The 19,423-nt window shown below is 35.3% G+C and overlaps 1 protein-coding gene across 1 annotated transcript; it reads left to right on the forward strand.

Annotated features, from left to right (window-relative positions):
* Window positions 1-1,040: 1,040 nt before the first annotated feature.
* On the forward strand, window positions 1,041-19,201 carry LOC138168663 (pancreatic triacylglycerol lipase-like). Its single transcript, XM_069097570.1, has 12 exons — window positions 1,041-1,086; window positions 3,869-4,023; window positions 4,637-4,762; window positions 7,150-7,284; window positions 8,521-8,632; window positions 10,191-10,310; window positions 10,409-10,528; window positions 11,260-11,378; window positions 13,410-13,539; window positions 15,819-15,927; window positions 16,487-16,651; window positions 19,138-19,201. Exons 1-12 carry the CDS (start codon window positions 1,041-1,043, stop codon window positions 19,199-19,201), a joined length of 1,401 nt encoding a protein of 466 aa, XP_068953671.1.
* Window positions 19,202-19,423: the final 222 nt, after the last annotated feature.

Below are 19,423 nucleotides of genomic sequence, written 5' to 3' on the forward strand. Positions count from 1 at the left end.
CAATGCTACCAATAATCTCTTCATTGTTAAATTATGAGACCTTCTCTTAGACCTCATTGTCCATGACTTTTCTGTTTCTTTTGACACTTAGTCAACCCCACAATGACTGCTTTGATTTTCTTTCCATAGTTCTAATTCCTCCTGGTTTTTCTTCAAGTTCCCATACCATTCTTCTGTCTCCTTTGTAGAATGGATTATTGTCCATCTCTTCCACCTTTAGAGTCAGAGTATTACAAAATTCTCTGACCTGTGTTCTTCATTATCTCTCTAATTTCTTAGACATTTCATCTGTTCTCATAGATTCAAGAATCATCTCTATGCAGATGACTGCCAAAGCTATGAACCAGCCCTAATTACCATTCCTAAAATATATCCCTCATATCAATTATTTGCAAGACATTCCCTCCTAAATGTCCCAGAAGAATCTCAAAGTCATTACTTACAAAAATGGAACTCAGGAGCTTCCCCCTACACTCAACATTTGCTGAGGAAAAAATACTGACTCCTCAGTAATTTACCTGAAGGATTCAAAGCTCCCACCATCTATCTGCTTCCTACCTACCTCTCTAGTCTGATTTTATATTATTCCCCTCCATCTAGTCTATGGTTGTTGAACGTTTTGAATGTTGAAAATGAGCAACTACTAATTAGATTAATGAACACTGCTTTCTACCTACAGGCATTCTTTCTCTGACTATAAGTACTATGGAAAAATTTCCCCCTATCTGTTTTTTTCCATGATTAAAATGAGAAATATACACTTGGCAGCTTCTCTCTTTTTTGTGCCCATTTCCCATGGCAATGCAAGCAGAAGATAAGATTTTGTTATAAAAGGACATTTATAGGCTGTTGGGAACAGTGCATGGGGCTTGCCAGAACTTCCATGGTGAGTGAAGGAAATCCTTTCTAGGCTGTTTTATTATGCATATTATTGAAAACACAACAGAACAAATGAAAAAAAAAATGAAGTGAACATGAATCATTATGATCTTTGTTATGTTACTCTACCAAGACTCAACTATGTATTTGGCTTTATTTAGATGCTGCCAATTTGGACGATATCTCTGCTATTGGGCATAGTGGCAGGTAAGTAACCATATTTATGTGAGTGTTGGACATTTAATTCCCTTGTGTATCTCAGTCTGTGAAATGGTTTAGAATTATTTGCTCTATACAGGCAGTCTGATGTAATAGACAGAAAGTCAGCTTCTACATCAGGCAAACAGGGGTTCATGTGTCACCCCTGGTATATACTGGCTGCTTGGATGCTGTGCAAGTAACCTAGTGCTCTAGGTAATTACCTAAGACTAAGTTGCAGAGCAGTGGTTGATCTGCATTTTTGAGGGAGTTCCTCACAATGATGTCCCTATGCCCATGGAATCATAGGATGGCCAAAAATAAATATCCCATGCAACAGTGTTCTGACTTAAAATTCTGATAACATTGTGAACATTGAATATGTTTTCTTTGAGGGAGTGTTGACATTGTAATTTTCAAGCCCAGAATTATGCTAACTTCTTTATTGCTTTTGCTTATGGGCTGAACCTGCATGTCCTCCATCTTGAATGCCTGTTGGGCCAAAGGTTCGGTTAGGACCAAAAGATGAAAGTCTTTTGGGTCTTGGATAAAATTTAAGTTCTCAAGTAAATGCTCAGCACTAATTAGAGCTGAGACCATCTCTCCCTCTCACATAAGATTGCAAGAACATATAGGTTCAGATGTGTGCAGTGCTTTCCTGTTCAGCACAATTCAAAAGAAATTTAGTGAATACCAACTGTACCAAGTACTGCATGTACAGAAAAGGGAGAAAACAGATAGTTCATTTCCATAAAGACTCAATGGAATGAGGGACATGAGACATGTACACAAATAGCTGTAACGCAAGGTAGAATATGCTAATAGCAAAGGAGAGATCTAAGCAAGGTGACATGAGAAATATTAGTAAGGAGAAATGATTTCTAGTTGGTAGAATTAGAGAAGACTTTATTGGAATATAGCACATGCATTGGGCCTTGAAGGAAATGGGGGGGAAGGTGAAGCATGAACAAAGGATAATAAGATTTAGAGCTAGAAAAGACTTCTTACATCATCTAGTCCAGTCCCTTCAGTTTACAGTTTCCTAAATGAGATTCAGGGAACTTAAATTACTTTGTTAGGTCACACACCTGAAAGTAAGACTCTTGAATCTATTTGACTCCAAGCCCAGTCTTCTTTCTTCTCACTGTACTCCTGACTGTCCATGAGGCAGACAGGATGACACTGAGATATGATTATAATAGTCTAGTTTGACTAAAAGCATATGAGGGGATTGATATTTATTATAATTAGACAAGTCTACAAAGGAAGGATGGAATCATGTTGTAGAAAGATTTAAAAGTAAATAAAGGACCTTACACTTTATCCATTAGACAGTGGGGAGTCACTGATGGTATTTGATGAGTTATATTTTAAAGGTTACATAATCAAGATTATAAGGGAGAGAATAGTGATTGGAGGCAGAAAGACCCATTAAAAGGTATTGCTAGGTCCAACTAAAAAGCAATGAAACATTTAAAATATGGAGGTTATAGCAGTAGTAGAAATGAAAGGCAGGATGTGAGAGATGCTATGGATCTTAAATAAATAGGACTTGGCATTTGATTTGATGTAGAGGATGAAGGAGAGAGAGTAAAATGCAAAATGAATTTGGGTTTTGCAGCTTCTGAGACTGGGAAGATGGTGCTGTCATTAATATAAATTGACAAGTTAACAGAGGGGCAGGTTTTATAGGGGAAGGAGTTCAGTTGGAATCATGTTGAATTTAAGGGACTGATCTGAGAGGTGCTGTAGATAAATGGAAATACATATTCTCTCACTGGATCCCCCAAGCAGCACTACTATATATTATTATCATGCCTATTTTGCAATAAGAAAGCTGAAGTTCAGAGTTGCTCTGACTCCTCTAGACTCCTACAGCTAGTAAAAAAATACAAATCACACCTATGTGTTATTTTATGGTTTTAATTTCTTTGGAGAGGCAAGGTGAGGCAATTGGGGTTAACTTATTTGCACAAAATCACACAGCTAGTTAAGGGTCAAGTGTCTGAGGCTGGATTTGACTTCAGATACTCCTGACTCCAGGGATGGTGCTCTATTCACTACTTAAGTGCTGAAAGCAAGTTGTCAGGATTGGTGTTCAAACCTACTTCTTTAAATTACAAGAACAAAGTTTATCCTACTGCACTATCCATTTTTTAATTAAGAAGAATTTTTTTTTAGTCTGGGTCTCTGTGTCTTCCAGGTTAGAAGTAGGGGGGCTACTCCCTGGTCTCATCTAATCACCAATAGCAACATGGAAATTTTGATCTAGTCTGTTTCTGACCTGGGTCATTTCACTCCCTTCCTAGGCAACCTGGAAGTCCACTGCTCCCAATGACTCAACATTATCAAGGCCAGGGCAGATTAGAATTTATAAGCTCAAGAGATCCTTCAAGTTCAGCCTCCCTAGTAGCAGGGACTATGGTGTGGGCCACCACATCCAGCACTGAGGTGTCTCAGCAGTGCTTAGCACAGTGTGTAGCACATAGTAGTGCTTAATATGTTTGTGGATTGATTAGCTATGGTGTGCTTTTCCCAGATTCTATTGCTTGTGAACCCAGCCCAGAGATGGTGGGATTTAAAACAAAACAAAACAAAAACGGTTTTTGTGGAGGTCTTACAAGGACAATAAGAGGCACGAGGGACTTTAACCATTTGTTGATTTTGAGGAGAGAGAAGTAAAATCTAAAACATTATTTTAACAAGCCCTTATTCTGTGTAGCAGAAAGCTCAAAAAAACTGCCTTCTGGTTTAATTTATTACTGAGATGTTCCTTTCTGGGTGATTTCAGGAGACGAAGTCTGCTATCCAAGACTGGGATGCTTTACGGATGATGCACCCTGGGCTGGCATTGTACAAAGACCCTTGCATGTGCTCCCCTCATCTCCAGAAAGTATCGACACCCGTTTTCTTCTGTATACCAATGAAAACTCAAACAACTATCAAGTAAGCCATGCTATTATTTTAAGATTTGTGATTTGTGCATATCATTTAGAGGAAATAGTAGACTGCCTAGATTTCTTTGTTCCTCACTAAATACACTCCAGAGAAGGAAGGCAGTTGGAGTTGGAGATCTTTTTTTAAAAAATAAGATCAAGTTTTAATTTCTTGCGAATTATCCATGGAGTCACTATTTATCTTATGTCAAGTCATGTCAACAAACATGTATTAGGCATGTACTATGTGTCAGGCTCTGTGCTAAGGGCCAAGTTCACAGTCTAATGGGGAAGATCATATGCAAACAACTGTGCAAACAAGGTGAAGACCTATAGTTTGTATTTAAAATATCAATATTTACCTTAAATATAATGAGTAAGGATTAGCTCCTCTTTCTATGTCATATTTTTGCACATTCAAACTGCCTTCACTATCATTATTAGAGCATATGTTTCACACTTTATTTCCTAAATAATAGCAGAATCCTGTGGCATTTACCGATTGGGCTGTGATTTGCAATGGTGTTAGTGTAGCTATGCAAAAGACCTTTATCTCAGAAACTTTTCCTCTCATATTTCAGAAAACAGAGGGGTTGACATGCATGTTTTCCTTCTTACCACAGGAAATTCTTCCCGACAATTTGGCAGCCGTCAAGAGCTCTAATTTCAACAAGAATAGAAAAACTCGATTTATTGTTCATGGCTTCATAGACAAAGGTGAAGAAGGCTGGCTGACAAACATGTGCATGGTAGGGGAACAGCAATAGTAAACCCAACACTATCATTCTCTTATACTAATCTTCACAGAGCCCATCCTCACAAATATACCGTGAGGAAAACAGTACAAGTTTTGTTATTTTTGTTCTGGTTAAGTGAGAACTAAGCAGTTAAATGGTATAACTTAAGTGCATGCTGCCAAAAAAGGTCAATGAAGGAAAGGGGAAAAAGCATCAAAGGTATTTGGGTTCAAATTCTGCCTCTGATGCTCCCATTTGTGATCATGTATTCATATATTCAGTGTGTAAGGCAAGTAGCAAGCAAGATCTTTTGACTCCCTTACCAACATTCTCTCTATCATACCTTTTTGCCCTGATTATACTCTAAAGTTACCACTCGTGATACTCTGTCTTTTTTGAGGGCTTTCTATTTAGCCTTGGATTCCCAAATGAAGCATCTAACATGGCATAGGACAAAAACATTCCATCAGCCATGATTTCTGCTCATGGACTTCTCGCTGAAAGCAAAATATGTACACCTCCTCCATCTTTTTGATCTTTACCTCTGAAATATGTTTGAAACCTATGATCCCTCTGATCATAAAAATATGTAAAAAGAGAATCAGATTTCACCGTTTAACAAAACATAGTTTCCAGTAGCCAAAGTAGTATTATGGCCACATGTATTAATTCTTTCACTCATTCAGAAAATATACACCGATGATCTATTGTGGGCTGAGAAGATCAATGACTTCTCCAAGAAGCCCAAACCAAATCAGTTACAGGTTATGACCATTTCCAGAGTTTTATCCTACTGGCAAATCCCCTCATTTAATTCATTTCCATGGATTATTCATTAGATATTTATTAATTACCCAATATGTATAGGGTCACCATGATGGCCCCTGACTATTTGCTATAATTTAGCTCATTGAAGGGCAATTCACAGTGATCATGGAGATGATGTCAATTGTCTTACTGCAATCTACTCATTTCACACTTTTACACATTATGAACTACACGAGTTTTATACATTAAATGAAAAGTGAAGAGAGAAAATAAGGATAACGATGAAGGATAACCATTTTCCCCATAAATGAGGATGCAAGCTACAAAGGTACAGTTTGCTGATATCCTCATTTTGGTCTAGTATTTTTTTTAAAGCAACCGGGGTTAAGTAACTTGCTCAAAGTTACATGGCCAGGTGTTTCTGGTTGTCTGAGCCTGGATTCGATCCCCAGGTTGTCCCGACACTGGAGCCAGTGCTCTTACTGGCTGTGCTACCTGGCTGCCCCGGTCTAGTATTATAGACACAAAATTTCCTATAACATGGTAGGAATTATAGAGGGAAAGAGCACTGATTTGGGAGTCTAATCTTGGCTTCAGCATTTATTAGCTGCCAGCCCTTTTTCAAATCATCTGTCAGTTCTACTCTCAGTTTCCTCACTGAAAATAGAGGGAGTATAGAAAATAAGCACTAGATTTGTAGTCAGCGTTTTAGGGTTCAAATTCTAGATATGCTTTTTACTAAGAGTGTGGTCTTGGAGCACTTTTGCTTCCCTAGACTTTTGTTTCCTCTTCTATGAAATCAAGGGATTAGAATAGGTGACCACAGATGCTCCTGATTCTGTTTTAAGCTTTTTGACTAGCTGTTCCAAATTTGGGGGTGGGGAGGCAGGGTAGTACAATGGATTGTGTTTTGACTTTAGATTAAGGATGATATGAGTGGAATATCAGCTCCCTGGAGCAAAGCCCCATTTGCCCCATACTAGTTATGGTTCTATAGGAACGTAAAAATGCCTAAAAGGACCAAAGGTTTGAACTACGTATCTGCAGTATATTTTTTCATGTGAAATAGCTTTCCAGGGATGTAGCTATAAAGACAATTATATGGGGTTGTCCCCAAATCTCTTTAGTTTCATTGAAAACAGGATATTTTAAACAAACTAACAAACTTTTTCACTCACCAATTATACTGACCTCTAAAGTACTGCTAGGGGAAATCTCTCTATGCAGACTTGTCCCTGTTGTTACTTAATAACAATAACATATTGCATATTCTACTTCCTGTAATTTCCCATGATACACTTTCTCTACTTGCTGCAATGGAATCCCTCAGTATAGTCCTTGCTGAACTTCAGATACCAGTTATCAACGAAGTCAAATTAATAGTTGGAAATGTTAAATGTCAAAGGGTAGCAACTTCATATTGTACCATCCTAATGGTATATAATAATAAAAATGTTTTTATTATTGGTAATGTATATATTTCTTCATAGCTTTTAAGATCTTGAACAAACTATACATAGAAAATATAGTTCATAATATTTGTTAGTGATAAGCAAAAGAAAAAAACTTTTAAAAATGGATGTTCTGATACTCCCTTAATGATTGAACTATTTTTTCTTGTATTTTTCTAGACCTTGTTTAAAGTGGAAGAGGTAAACTGCATCTGTGTGGACTGGAAAAAGGGTTCACGGACTTTATACACACAAGCCACACAAAATGTTCGAGTAGTAGGAGCTGAGATAGCCTATTTTGTGGATTATCTGAAGGTAACTAAGTATCTTCATGCTGTCTCATACACTCTATCCATTGTTCTTTGAACAATGTGCCAATACAATTTCTAGAGGTCATCATGAACCTTTCTATACAAAGATTTTAGCTTTTTTTTTAGTTGACCAGAAGGGAACAGTAGTGTGACTGCATTTGGGTTTTCTCTGCAAATAATGATGTGGGCAGGTCAGTGGATAAAATGCTATATCTTGAGTTAATAAGACCAAGTTCAAATCTGACCTCAGATACTTACTGACTGTGTCACCTGGGTAAGTCACTTAACTTCTTTTTGCCTCAGTTTCCCCATTTGCCAAATGGGGATAAAAATAGCTTCTACTTCCCTGGGTTGCTGTGAGGTTAAAACAAGACAGTATTTGTTAAGTGTTTTGCAAACTTTAAGGTTCTAATATGAATGTTTATTATTATTATGAACACAGACCTATTTTTTTCATTTTGCCTAAATTGCCTTCTCCTCTCTTTTCAGAAAATGATTAAGCAACTAGTTTAATCGATGCACCTTACCCCCAACATCTTACAACTGATTTGCACCAGTAGATTGACTGAATTTTTGTAGTTTTAAAATCTACCCTACCTAGACATTTATCAAGGGGCAAATTATTTAGCATGAATCAATATCACCTTTTAATAAATGTTGGAAAGCAGGGGGGAACAGTGAAAAGAATGCTTGATTGAGGGTCTGAGGATCCTAGTTCAAATCCCAACTCTATTACTAAACTTCCTTGCATAAGCTTGGGCTAGTCAATTTTCTGGGTCTCCATTCCTAAATATGGAAATGGTTGGATTGGATGACTTCTGAGGGCACTTTCACCACTGAATTTATGATCTATTCTACTTGTCACTATAAGACATGAGAAATCTTAGACTCAAGCTGGAAATAGCTGGGCAGTTCCTTCTTACCACTTCTTATTCTACATCTTTCATTTGGGAAGCTTCTAATAATTCTAAATGGTGAAATTAGAATCAGATCTTCACTTTCCCCAAAACACAACAAAATCATCCTAAAGACAATGTTGCTTAAGATAAGAAGCACATGATAAAGGCCATAAATCATGAATACTTTGATATTCTCCCCTACTTGAAAAGTTAGACATATCATTGTTTCTCTATTGTGAAGTGAGAAACAACTCTCAATAAAGACTCTCAAGGAATCTTTATGTTATGATCATGTCACTAATACCAACCTAGCCATTTCTGAAGACCTTTTCTCTCATCAGAATGAGTTTGGATACTCTCTTTCCAATGTTCACATCATTGGCCACAGTCTGGGATCCCATATTGCTGGAGAGGCTGGGAGAAGATCAAATGGTCTCATTGGACGAATCACAGGTAGGATTAAAAGGGTGAAATCTGCAATGTTGTGCTTACATTGCAATGATATAATTAAGACATGAGGATGGACATTATGGAAACTTGGTGATCTGTTAAATGTTAAGTAAAATCTCCATTTCGCCTGCTATGAGCATAATATAGGTAAAAGGTACATAAAATTGTCTTTTGTTGGAAGAGACACTTGATCTGACTACATTTCCTGGTCTGGGATAATTAAGATTATTTTACCTCACAAAGATAATCTTATCCTTGACAAGACAAAAATTTTCAGGGAACATTAACTAAAAAGCTCTTTTAGACTTTTATCTATTCCCTTCTTTTTGTCTTTGACATCATAACTCTGTCAAAATAATCAGCAAAACTCTGGGATCTGGAGAATCTGTTTTCAGTATTTACATTTTGACCACCTCAAATTGATATTTAGAAAAAAATGGTATTTTCACAGGCTTTATAGCAGGGAAATTCTCAAAAAAGTTAGAAATTCATTGGTAAGCTAAAAGTACCCCCCCATCCTTCTATTTCTCTCAAGGTTAATACCACTGTGGTGTTATTCAAGTGATGGACAATTCTAAAACTGGTTTTCCCTGACTTCTATAAATTGAAACCCAGTGGTAAATACTATGATGCTGAGAAAATTCATTTTATAAAAGAAAGGGCTACAAAATATCCAAACATATTCTAAAAATAATAAGAAATTCAAGCTATCTTTCCCCTCAATTATCAATACACACACACATAAGATCTTGGGCCAAGTTACTTAACCTTCTTAGCCTCAGTTTCCTCATCTGCAGCACAGAGAAAACAATTACTCAAATTACATATCTTAAATGAATGTTTGAGTGAAATGTACTATGCAACTCAAGCACTACCTAAATATGACCTGTTATATTATTATCATAATTATTACATAAATCACCAAACGAAAGTGATTATTATCTACAAAGATCTTCTATAAAAATTCTTAGAGATATGGCCTAGAATTGTGATTTCATTGATAGTGAATTCTTGGATATGGAGTGACCAATTCAGATCAACAATTCTCTGCAATTTATAGAGTTGCCTAAAATATTGAGAGATTAAATTACTTGCTCAGGGTCACACATCCAGTGTGACAGATTGAACATCAAAGAGAGGAACAGAGCCCAGGTATTCCTGCTTGGACCTTAGTTCTCTATATACCATGTCATATGTTGCTGCCACTAAATATGGCTTATTGTCTTTTTTACATTTTTCATTATTTCATTTGATATTCTTCACTTTTCTATTTTTCCAAAAGAATTTTATTATTTTACTCATTACATTTTTTTGTAATTAAATAAAGATTTTATTGAATTATAAATTAGTATGGGTAAAATTGCTGTTTTATTTCACTGGTCCTGCCATTCCATGATCAAAAAATATTTCTGATATTTTAAAATCTTATTTTTAAGAATTTATTTATTTAATTTTAGTTTTCAACGTTCATTTCCACAAGATTTTGACTTCCAAATTAAATAATGGTTTATGTTATAAGAGATAAAAGAATATAACTAAAATAAAACAATATTTCGCCCAGGATTGGATCCTGCTGAGCCTTGCTTTGAAGGGACCCCAGAAGAAGTTCGACTGGATGCCAGTGATGCCTTGTTTGTTGATGTCATTCACACAGATGCTGCTCCTTTCCTTCCTAATTTAGGTGAACTTTTCCTCTTGACTCTTGCAACTATGATGAATAATAATTAAGTTGTTCACAATGCATTCAAATACACTTAACATTTGTTCAAAATGTCTTAGGTTTAGGAACGAGTCAAATTGTGGGACACCTCGATTTCTTCCCAAATGGAGGAAAGGAAATGCCTGGATGTCAGAAAAATATCCTTTCTTCAATTGTAGATATAAATGGAATCTGGGAAGGTAAGTCAATTCATCATACAACAAAAGTTACCAGTAAAATGCTTATTAAACCATCTTGCCAAATTTGCCAAGATGTCTTGCCAAAACTTTGCCTAAGTCATCTGTATAATTATGGATTTCAATTTCTGTTCCATAGTTCTCTACCATTGTATTAGACCTCCATCCTTGAGTGGCAGTATGTAGTTATGAAAGGAAATAAATTTGTAAAAGGGATCCATTGGGTCAGTCCAGCTTGTCCTTTAATTTAACTATATATAGAACCCCAGTAAATCCATTATGCCTCAAGATAAATTCCCCCCAGGCATATATATTTGATGCAATTTTTGTAATAATTATCTACATTTGAGAGTCAGAGTGGTCTAGTGGTGAGAGTGAATCCTACCTCAGACAAGTACTAGTTGTAAGATGCTGGGTAAATCACTAAGCCTTTTGGTAGCCAAGTTTTCTCTCTAAGTTGAAGAGAATGTGTCACCCTCCATTGGTAGAGGAACCCTCTTCCCAGGAGCTCCCTATATTAATGAAATGACAGGCCTGGTCTAACAGTTCTTTGTGATAGCTGAATGTATCACAAAGCAAACTATAGTTTCTAAAAAGTGCGTTATGTGCTTAACGTTCAACCATGGTATACGAAGTCTATAACTTATGCAAATGTCATCAATTTCTAGTAATAACTTTGGATCCAAATAAAATAATGCAGTGTCCCTTCTGTGTGATCCCATCTAATTTCACAGGAACTCGTGATTTTGTAGCGTGTAATCACCTGCGGAGTTACAAGTATTATTCAGATAGCATCCTCAACCCAGGTGGCTTTTCTGGATACCCATGTGCTTCCTACAAAGTTTTTGAGGCAGTAAGTAATTGCTCACCATGAGAGTCAGCATAGCATGCTGCATAGAGAATTGGGTACCAAGTCCATAAAAACTGGGTTCTCTTCTTAACTCTGGCACACATTTGCTTGACCTTTGGCAGGTAACCACTTCTTAGTGCTCTGGAAAGGTGCTGACCTGCACTGATAGAGGGAGTTTCCTTACCATGAGCTTCCTTATAAATGAAACCACATGTCAAGAAACAGAGAAAAGGTCTTTCTCCACACATTGTAAGAGACCTAGAAAGGACAATTAGAGGCCATTTAATGCAAACTATACTTGAAAGCTATCCTTATTACTATATACCTGAAAAGTGACCATCCAGGGGCTATGAAAGTCCTCTATCAAGAGAGGGACTCATAACTAGTCCATTACATTTTTAGATATTATAATTGTCAATATTTATTTACTATCATGTGGCCTCTTTCATCTTCTGTCCAAAATTCCTGGTTCTGTCAATTGTGACCCAAAAGAACATTTTTATTCCCTTTTATTTAACAGTTCTCAATTTATCTATTAAGTGGCACCTGTTTTTCCTTTTTTCCCGAATACAAACCCTCATTTCATTTAATCCTTGAGAACAAGTAAATGGAATATACCTAAGTCTCCCATCCCACCAGATCTCTATAGAATAATTCTGAACATTGTGATATAGTGGAAAGAACACTGAACTAGAAATTAGATGACCTGGGTTCCAGTCCTATTCTGACACTATGTGTCACAAAACATCATCTCTAGTGTTCCAAATTCTTTACCTGGAAGATGAGAAAAGAGGGTTAGATTTCCTAAGACCCTTCTAGCTCTAAGAAAATATAATTTATTGATTTCTAGTATCATTTTCCGCACAAAGTATCTTTAATCAAGTCTGCTACATAATAATTCTACTTTAAGTCTCATAAACCTGATTTTAATCACATAACGATATTAGGATTTTCAGTGTAAATATGACATTTTCATTCTGGTTCCAATTACTCTAATGATTGCCTCATCTTTCCTATTCCTTATTAGTACTTGTGAAGTATTTGTTTCATTTAGGAAAGTTTTAGAAACTTTATTTGGGATTCATTTTTCAAAAGAATACAGCACATAGAAATCTGATTTAAAGTCTATCTGCTGCCAAATTTAAAAAAGGAATTAAAATCAGAAAGTTTGTCGAAGTATGGATCAACTAAGCATACTGCTAACTGACTGGATTTTTTTCAGTTTTGTCTAGTAGTGTGGCCTACTATAAACAGAGCTTTAGATTCCTTAAAAAGGAAAAAAAGAGATTTGCTCAGGTATGCAGTACAGCATTATTGTGCTGTGATCTTTGATCCCAGGTGTTGATTAGGTTCACCCAATTACTTTTAAAAACTAACCTTTCTGATGTTCATACAAATATTCTTTCCAAAATGATCAATGACGAATGTTATTTAACAAGTAAAAACATCTCAAGTTCTAGTTGTGATTTATGTCACAATAGATGCTGCACTGGAATTGCTTTGTAAATACCTGAATTCTCATTCTGCCTCAGAAAGCTCCTAGTGATGGGACCCTGGGCAACTAATTAAATCTCTCTCAACCTCAGTTTCTTTATCTGTAAAATGGGGATAATAATGGCATCTACCTTACAGGTTGTGTTGTAAAGACCAAAGGAAATAACACATGTAAAGCACTTTGCAAACTCTATGTGCTGTATAAATGCCATCTATGATTATTGGGTGGGTCAAGGGAAGGTCATAGATCCATATTCCATTGTTAGGTTGCATAATACTCATTAGTAGAAGTTTGTTGAAAGCTGCCTTCATCGTTCAATTTAAGCTACCAGTTCAACATTTATTATATTATGCATACTTAGTATGGAGGACAAAATAACTCATTCATATATTTTTAGACATAAGATTTTTTTCTCAACTGTTATGAAGGTACCAGAATTATATTTGCTTTTTAAATAATTAAATGGATGGGGTGAGTGAAAGGAGGTAAAACCTGGAAAGATAACTTGTTCTCATTAATCATTTATTTATTTTCCTCAGAATAAGTGCTTCCCTTGTCCATCTGGAGGATGTCCGCAGATGGGCCACTATGCTGACAGATTTGCTGGTAAAACGGCAGCAATGGGACAGGTCTTTTATCTCAACACTGGGGATGCCAGTAATTTTGCTCGTAAGTTTCCATCTGACTTTCCTTATTTTCACAACTCTGTGACATTGTTATTGCCTGTTGGAAAGCTTCCTCCAGTACATACAGAAAAAAGATGGGATTGATCGTATTTAGGAGATGTCTTTGGAACTTGATGGCCAATTCAGTTTTTCAGGCCAATTCCCTGGCCTGAGAAATCTGGATGACACCACAGCATGGGTCCATTGTTAAATGTTTTGGATGTAGAACTGAACCTCTCTGCTTTCAGCTGATTCTTGAAACAGATTGACAAATATCCAAAGGTTTCATAAAATAAATTTCCTAGTTTCTGTAACTGAGATATTGGCACATTTTCTCAAGGTCATTAAACATAAACCCATATATTCTTTTGTGAATATTAAGAAACATTTTATAGTACAAGGCTTTGGAACCTGTGGCCTCGAGCCCACATGTGGCCCTCTAGGTCCTCAAGTAAGGCCCTTTAACTGAATCCAAACTTCAGAGATTCACAGATGTGTTCTGTGAAGTTTGGATTCAGTCAAATGGTTTTACTTGAGGACTTAGAGGATCACTGATGGTCAGAGGTTGCCTACCACTTTGGTCAGTCCATTTTTTTAATGATCCTTAACCAAGAACTGCTGAAAAATAAACTCTATGAGGTGTAATAACAGCTTATTCATAGCTAAGAGTATACAAAGGATCTGAGAATAGCTATGCATAGTGGAGTGTGGCATCATTTCCATGTTCTCTGGCCAGTAAAAGAAAGAGGACAGAGAACAAAGAGGCTAACGATATAGAAGACACCTTTGCCTTATAATTTTGCCCCCACACTGACCCCACAGGCTTTTAAAATTGTGTAGACGAGCCATGTTGAGATAATGTGGCAGACTACACAGAGTGAGGAACTTGGAGTCAGGACGACCTAGGTTCAAATCCCACTTCTGATCCTTCCTAGCTGTGGTACTCTGGATAAATTCCCTAATCTCTCTGACTCGCAGTTTCCTCATCTGGAAAATGATAGTGTTAACAAGATGGCCTCTAAAGTCACAATGTGAAGAAAGGTTCGATTCCAGTCTCTGCTAGCTGCTTTATATTAACATGTGACCTTTGTCAAATACCTTATACCTCCAAAGCCTTGGCTTTCTTGTCTATAATATGGGGATCATTATACTCTTCATAAATTTTTTTTTGTGGGAAAAACCTTTCATAAACTGCCAAACATCATGATAGTGATCTGCAAGTTGGGGAAGTAATCATAAACTATATAACTTTTTTGATATAAAATTTATAAATTTGGGAAAATTGAAGGTTGAGTCAGAGGACAGATTATTTAATGAAAAATATCTATTATTTAGTACTTAAAAAGAAATGCTATTTTAAGAAAGCAGAAATCCCAAGCCATATCTGAAATATGTAGCAATAAAATACAAGCAACAGGATCATGGAAAAAATAGTTATGAAGAGACATCAGAATTGTAGTCTTGGTCTGGTTTTGTCACTAATTAACTGTGTGACATTGGGCAAGATTAGAGTAGATTGAGCACTGAAGTTGGAATCGGAAGACCAGAGTTCACTCCTGGACAAGTCACCCAACCTTTCTAAGACTCGGTTTCTTCTTCTGTGAAATGGGGCTAAGAATAGCACTTTCCTCACAAGGTCATTTTGAGTATCAAATGAGGTGATATATGTAAAGTACTCTGCAAACTTTAAAGGGCTATAAAAATATTAGCTATTATCATTAAAGTCTATGCTCTGGTTTTCTTATAAAAGCTCTCGTTTGCACAAGATTTTAAGGTGTTCATCAACAAAAATGTGGGTGCCAGACTAGAAATTGACTTAGGCTCCCTCCACATTTAATATTGTACAGTTACTTAAAAATTGGGTAAGTTAATATTAAAATAATTGTGCTAGGCTAAAATTATATCATAGACACAAAATTTCTTTAACAGAAAAGGATTATCAAACAGAAGTTTGCAAATAAAACAATTGCAAACTATTATATTATGCAAATATCATAATTTTTGCATAATATAATAGTCAATATCTAAATTACTTGGTTAGAAAAGTCCATTGACATTAGTTTGAATTAATTTTATTAGTAAGAATTTAAAATTTGCAAATAAAGGAATTACTTAAAACTTTGTATAATTAAGAATCATGCATTCCATAATTAAATTATCACATTTTATGTTATTGCAGACTAAATTATGTTTTACAGAAATCTCTATTTTCTGCTTATATGTTTATATTTATACATTCAATATATTTATTTCTTCATATTTTATATCTACCTTTCTCCCTAGGTTGGAGGTATAAGGTAACTGTCACACTGTCTGGAAAAAAGGTTACTGGAAAAGTAGTAGTTTCTTTGTTTGGAAGTAATGGAAACAGCAGGCAATATGAGATTTACAAGTGAGTTCAATATTACCAAATATCTTACATGATGGAGTTATTTTATGTAAATATGTTTTACCCAAGTTATTGTTTCTAGTTTCACTACTGTGAAAACTGACTTAGTAGTATATACATTTTATAAAGTCAATCACAGGACTTCCTTTTGAATTTTGCATGCAGAAATTGACCTCAGAATTGGGTTTCTAACTTTGGTGCATTGCTACTTATTGGGCCAATAATTAATTTTTATTTCATAAAATGATTTTTTTCTTGTTCTTGTTACCAGGTGTTTATAATCAGTAAACAATTATGATGTTAACACAACAGATGGTGGAAAAAGATTTAATGAGGTCATCACTTATTAAATTCTAGGAGAAAGTTGGGACTAAAACATATTAAAATACTATGAGGCATTTGAGGGCATAAATTACAACTATGTCTGTGTGACTTCTTGCCTCTGTTTAATATGTTGAAAACATAATTGAATTAGCAAAATATGTATCATGTATAGATTTTATAAGTAAATTTATATGTAGAGATTTTTGTACTTTAGTTTGTTATTTCCTTCTGTTCCAAGGGGGAGCCTACAACCAGGTTATACACATTCTAATGAGTTTGATTCAAATTTCGATGTTGGAACAATTCAAAGAGTTAAATTTCTTTGGAACAACAATGTGATCAATCCAACCCTGCCCAGAGTAGGAGCATCAACGATCACTGTAGAAACTTCAGATGGACAAACGTAAGTATTTTTTATTGTTAACCAAGAGACATATGAAATATTGAAGAGACATATTTGTAAAATGCTCACACAGAAAAGTTTACTTTGAGATAGATTTGTGCCAGCACCCTTCTCATATTACCTTTAGCTTACATGTAAAATATTTCATGAGACAAGTTTACTTTAGGAAAATTGAGCTTTTAAAGATGTTTTAGTTGGTATCGTGTCATTCAATGAAAGTCCATGGAAAGGTCAATGTTTGACCCTGAGATTCTACCATCATGAGATTCCAAATTATTTAAGTATTTCTCTACCTAATGTACTTCAAAGCAGTATAGAATCACAGAATTTAGAGGGAGGAGGAAGCTTAGAAATCATCAATCTAAGTATTTCATTGTATAGATAAGAAAACTGAGACTCAGAGAGATGAGTGAACTTACAGCATCATAGAAGTAGTAAACATTTAATTGGCTCTAGGAAAACAAAGTTAAGGGAAATGGCATCATAAATGGCAGATAGTTCCATAGAACAATGTGGTCAATACCATTAAGGATACTTTGGACTGAATAATATTATATTACAGTTGTGCCATGTTATCTTAGAGTTTGTTTGTAATCCATTATTGTTATTATTGCAAAATGATCATGGTTGAATTAATGTTGTGTGGTAAATACCTGGTTACTACTATGGGAAATTATTTAATGGTCACATGCCAATTTCTTCATCCATCATTTCTGGCCAAGATAATCCCAAGCCATGCCTTTTTGGAAATGTCTAATATAGATCCAGTCCTATTAATGAGGTATAATATGAGAAAAATTAAACTTAAAAAACAACAGAAGGAGGAAAGATATGTTTTACTTTGGGTTGGTTTCTTGTGTTGCTTCATATATTTATTTAACATTTAGCAAATATTTGCCGAGTGCCATTAAATTCTGGATAAATTCTAGAAAGGAATACAAGGATGAAAAAATGTTCTTAAAATTTTTTTATCTTTTCATCTCCAGTATTTAGCAAGGCTCTTTCATATAGCATATAGTAGATGTTTAATAAATGCTGATTTAATTGTTAAATTGAATTGAGCATGCTAACTGTCCTCACAGAGCAGGAACTTCAAGGAATATGCAGTATTGTGCTCAAATTCAGCTTCACAAATGATGTTCCATAGAATCAGTGTTTAGCAGCACTCAAGGTGCATAAGGGTTCTATGGCAGTATTTTGAAGCTAGCAATATTTTCCTCTATCGAATGTTAAGTACAAAATTATTTATCAAAATTACATATTACCTGAGTCCATTCAACAATAGACTAATTTCAACTTTTTCTTTAACATTTCCTTGGCATTCCTTTATGCTGGAGGTATTCTGTACCCATAGATCCCCTTGACTAGTAGCTACCACAGTGCATGGCATGCAATAGGTGGCAAATACATGCTTAATTTTTTGAATGATTTATTATGGGTTCTGTCAATATTTTTAAAACCTTTCAGAGTATGCTCTAATTCTTTTCTGAAATGTCATATTAAATAGTTGACAATATTTTAAAATATAAGGATAAAGTCCATTCCCAGTCCTTTGGTCCTTGCACTTCTTGAAGTTAGTTGGAAGTTCCTTAACTGAAAGTATTTGAGGCAAAACTTACAAGTTGGCTCCTGTGGAATATCCAGTATCCTCTCCCCTTCTCACAATAGTGCCTTCAATTCTGGAAACCCTCCTCTCTCTCCATTTTCCTTTCTTCATAAAGGGAAGTTTGCAGCCTCAGAAAACTCAATCATCAATATTTATACTTTAAGACACTATAAAAAGCATTTATTGAGTACCTACTACAATCAAAGCTCTCAATTAAATGTTTTGAAGGATGCAAACTCTTTGCTACATGTGTGACCTTAAAGGAGTTACTGAACCTTAGGACCTTATGGTACTCATAGAGGACAGCTAGGTAGCACAGTGGATAGAGCATTGGTCCTGTAGTCAAGAAGAAATGAAGTCTATTCCAATCTCCTTTTACTAGCTATGTGACGCTATGCAAGTCATTTCTATGTTTAAGATTCCTCATCTGTACAATAAGTATAATAACAGTCACGTATCTCCCAAGGTTGTTGTGAGGATCAAATGAGGTTATTTGTTAAGTGCTTAGCACAGTGCTTGAAACATAGTAAGTGCTACATATGTTAGTCAGTTGCAATAAAAGTACTTAGTAGTAGTAGAAGCAGTAAAATTAGATGATTAGAATTTATTCAATCCAATCAAGCAAACATTTATTAAATACCTACAATTTATAAGGCATATTCCCAGACCTCAATGTAGCTTATACCATAATGTTCCTTTCAGCTTTAATTCCTATGATACAGGGATTTACAGTCTAACAAAGGAGATATAATTTACTCAAATTGCTAGAGAAAAATATAAATGCTTAAGAGACATAAAATGCTGTGATATAGCTCTACTTATGTGCATATGTACAAAGATAATAAGATAATTTTAGTTAATTTTGCTTTTTTTTCTGTAGGTACAATTTCTGTAGCAAAGAAACTGTAAGAGAAGATGTTCTGTTAACTCTTGATGCATGTTAAATAATTATTTCCTGTAGTAATAAAAGGCAAATGTAAAACTATTCATTGTATTTATTCATCATTAATATCTATATTATTTTCATTGCAGTTTTTAGTGGGGAAACATTTTTTTAATGAAGGATTCATTCTAGAACTATACCTGAACTTTATTGGATTTCCCAAAATATCTCCTGGCATTTTGCTAAGATGATTCGGCAAATCACCATTTATCCTGTTTTACTA

Source organism: Petaurus breviceps, unplaced genomic scaffold (assembly GCF_028583685.1).
Source record: "Petaurus breviceps papuanus isolate PSGF00001 unplaced genomic scaffold, PetGlider_PUasm1.0 37, whole genome shotgun sequence".
Lineage (NCBI taxonomy): Eukaryota > Metazoa > Chordata > Mammalia > Diprotodontia > Petauridae > Petaurus > Petaurus breviceps.

What these genes read in the sequence shown, in the direction of transcription:
- LOC138168663 (XM_069097570.1), top strand. Translation starts at nt 1,041, where the DNA reads ATGCTGCCAATTTGGACGATATCTCTGCTATTGGGCATAGTGGCAG. An exon ending in TCTCATTGGACGAATCACAG is followed by an intron (nt 8,633 to 10,190) that starts GTAGGATTAAAA and finishes TATTTCGCCCAG; the next exon opens with GATTGGATCCTGCTGAGCCT. An exon ending in GGATGCCAGTAATTTTGCTC is followed by an intron (nt 13,540 to 15,818) that starts GTAAGTTTCCAT and finishes CTTTCTCCCTAG; the next exon opens with GTTGGAGGTATAAGGTAACT.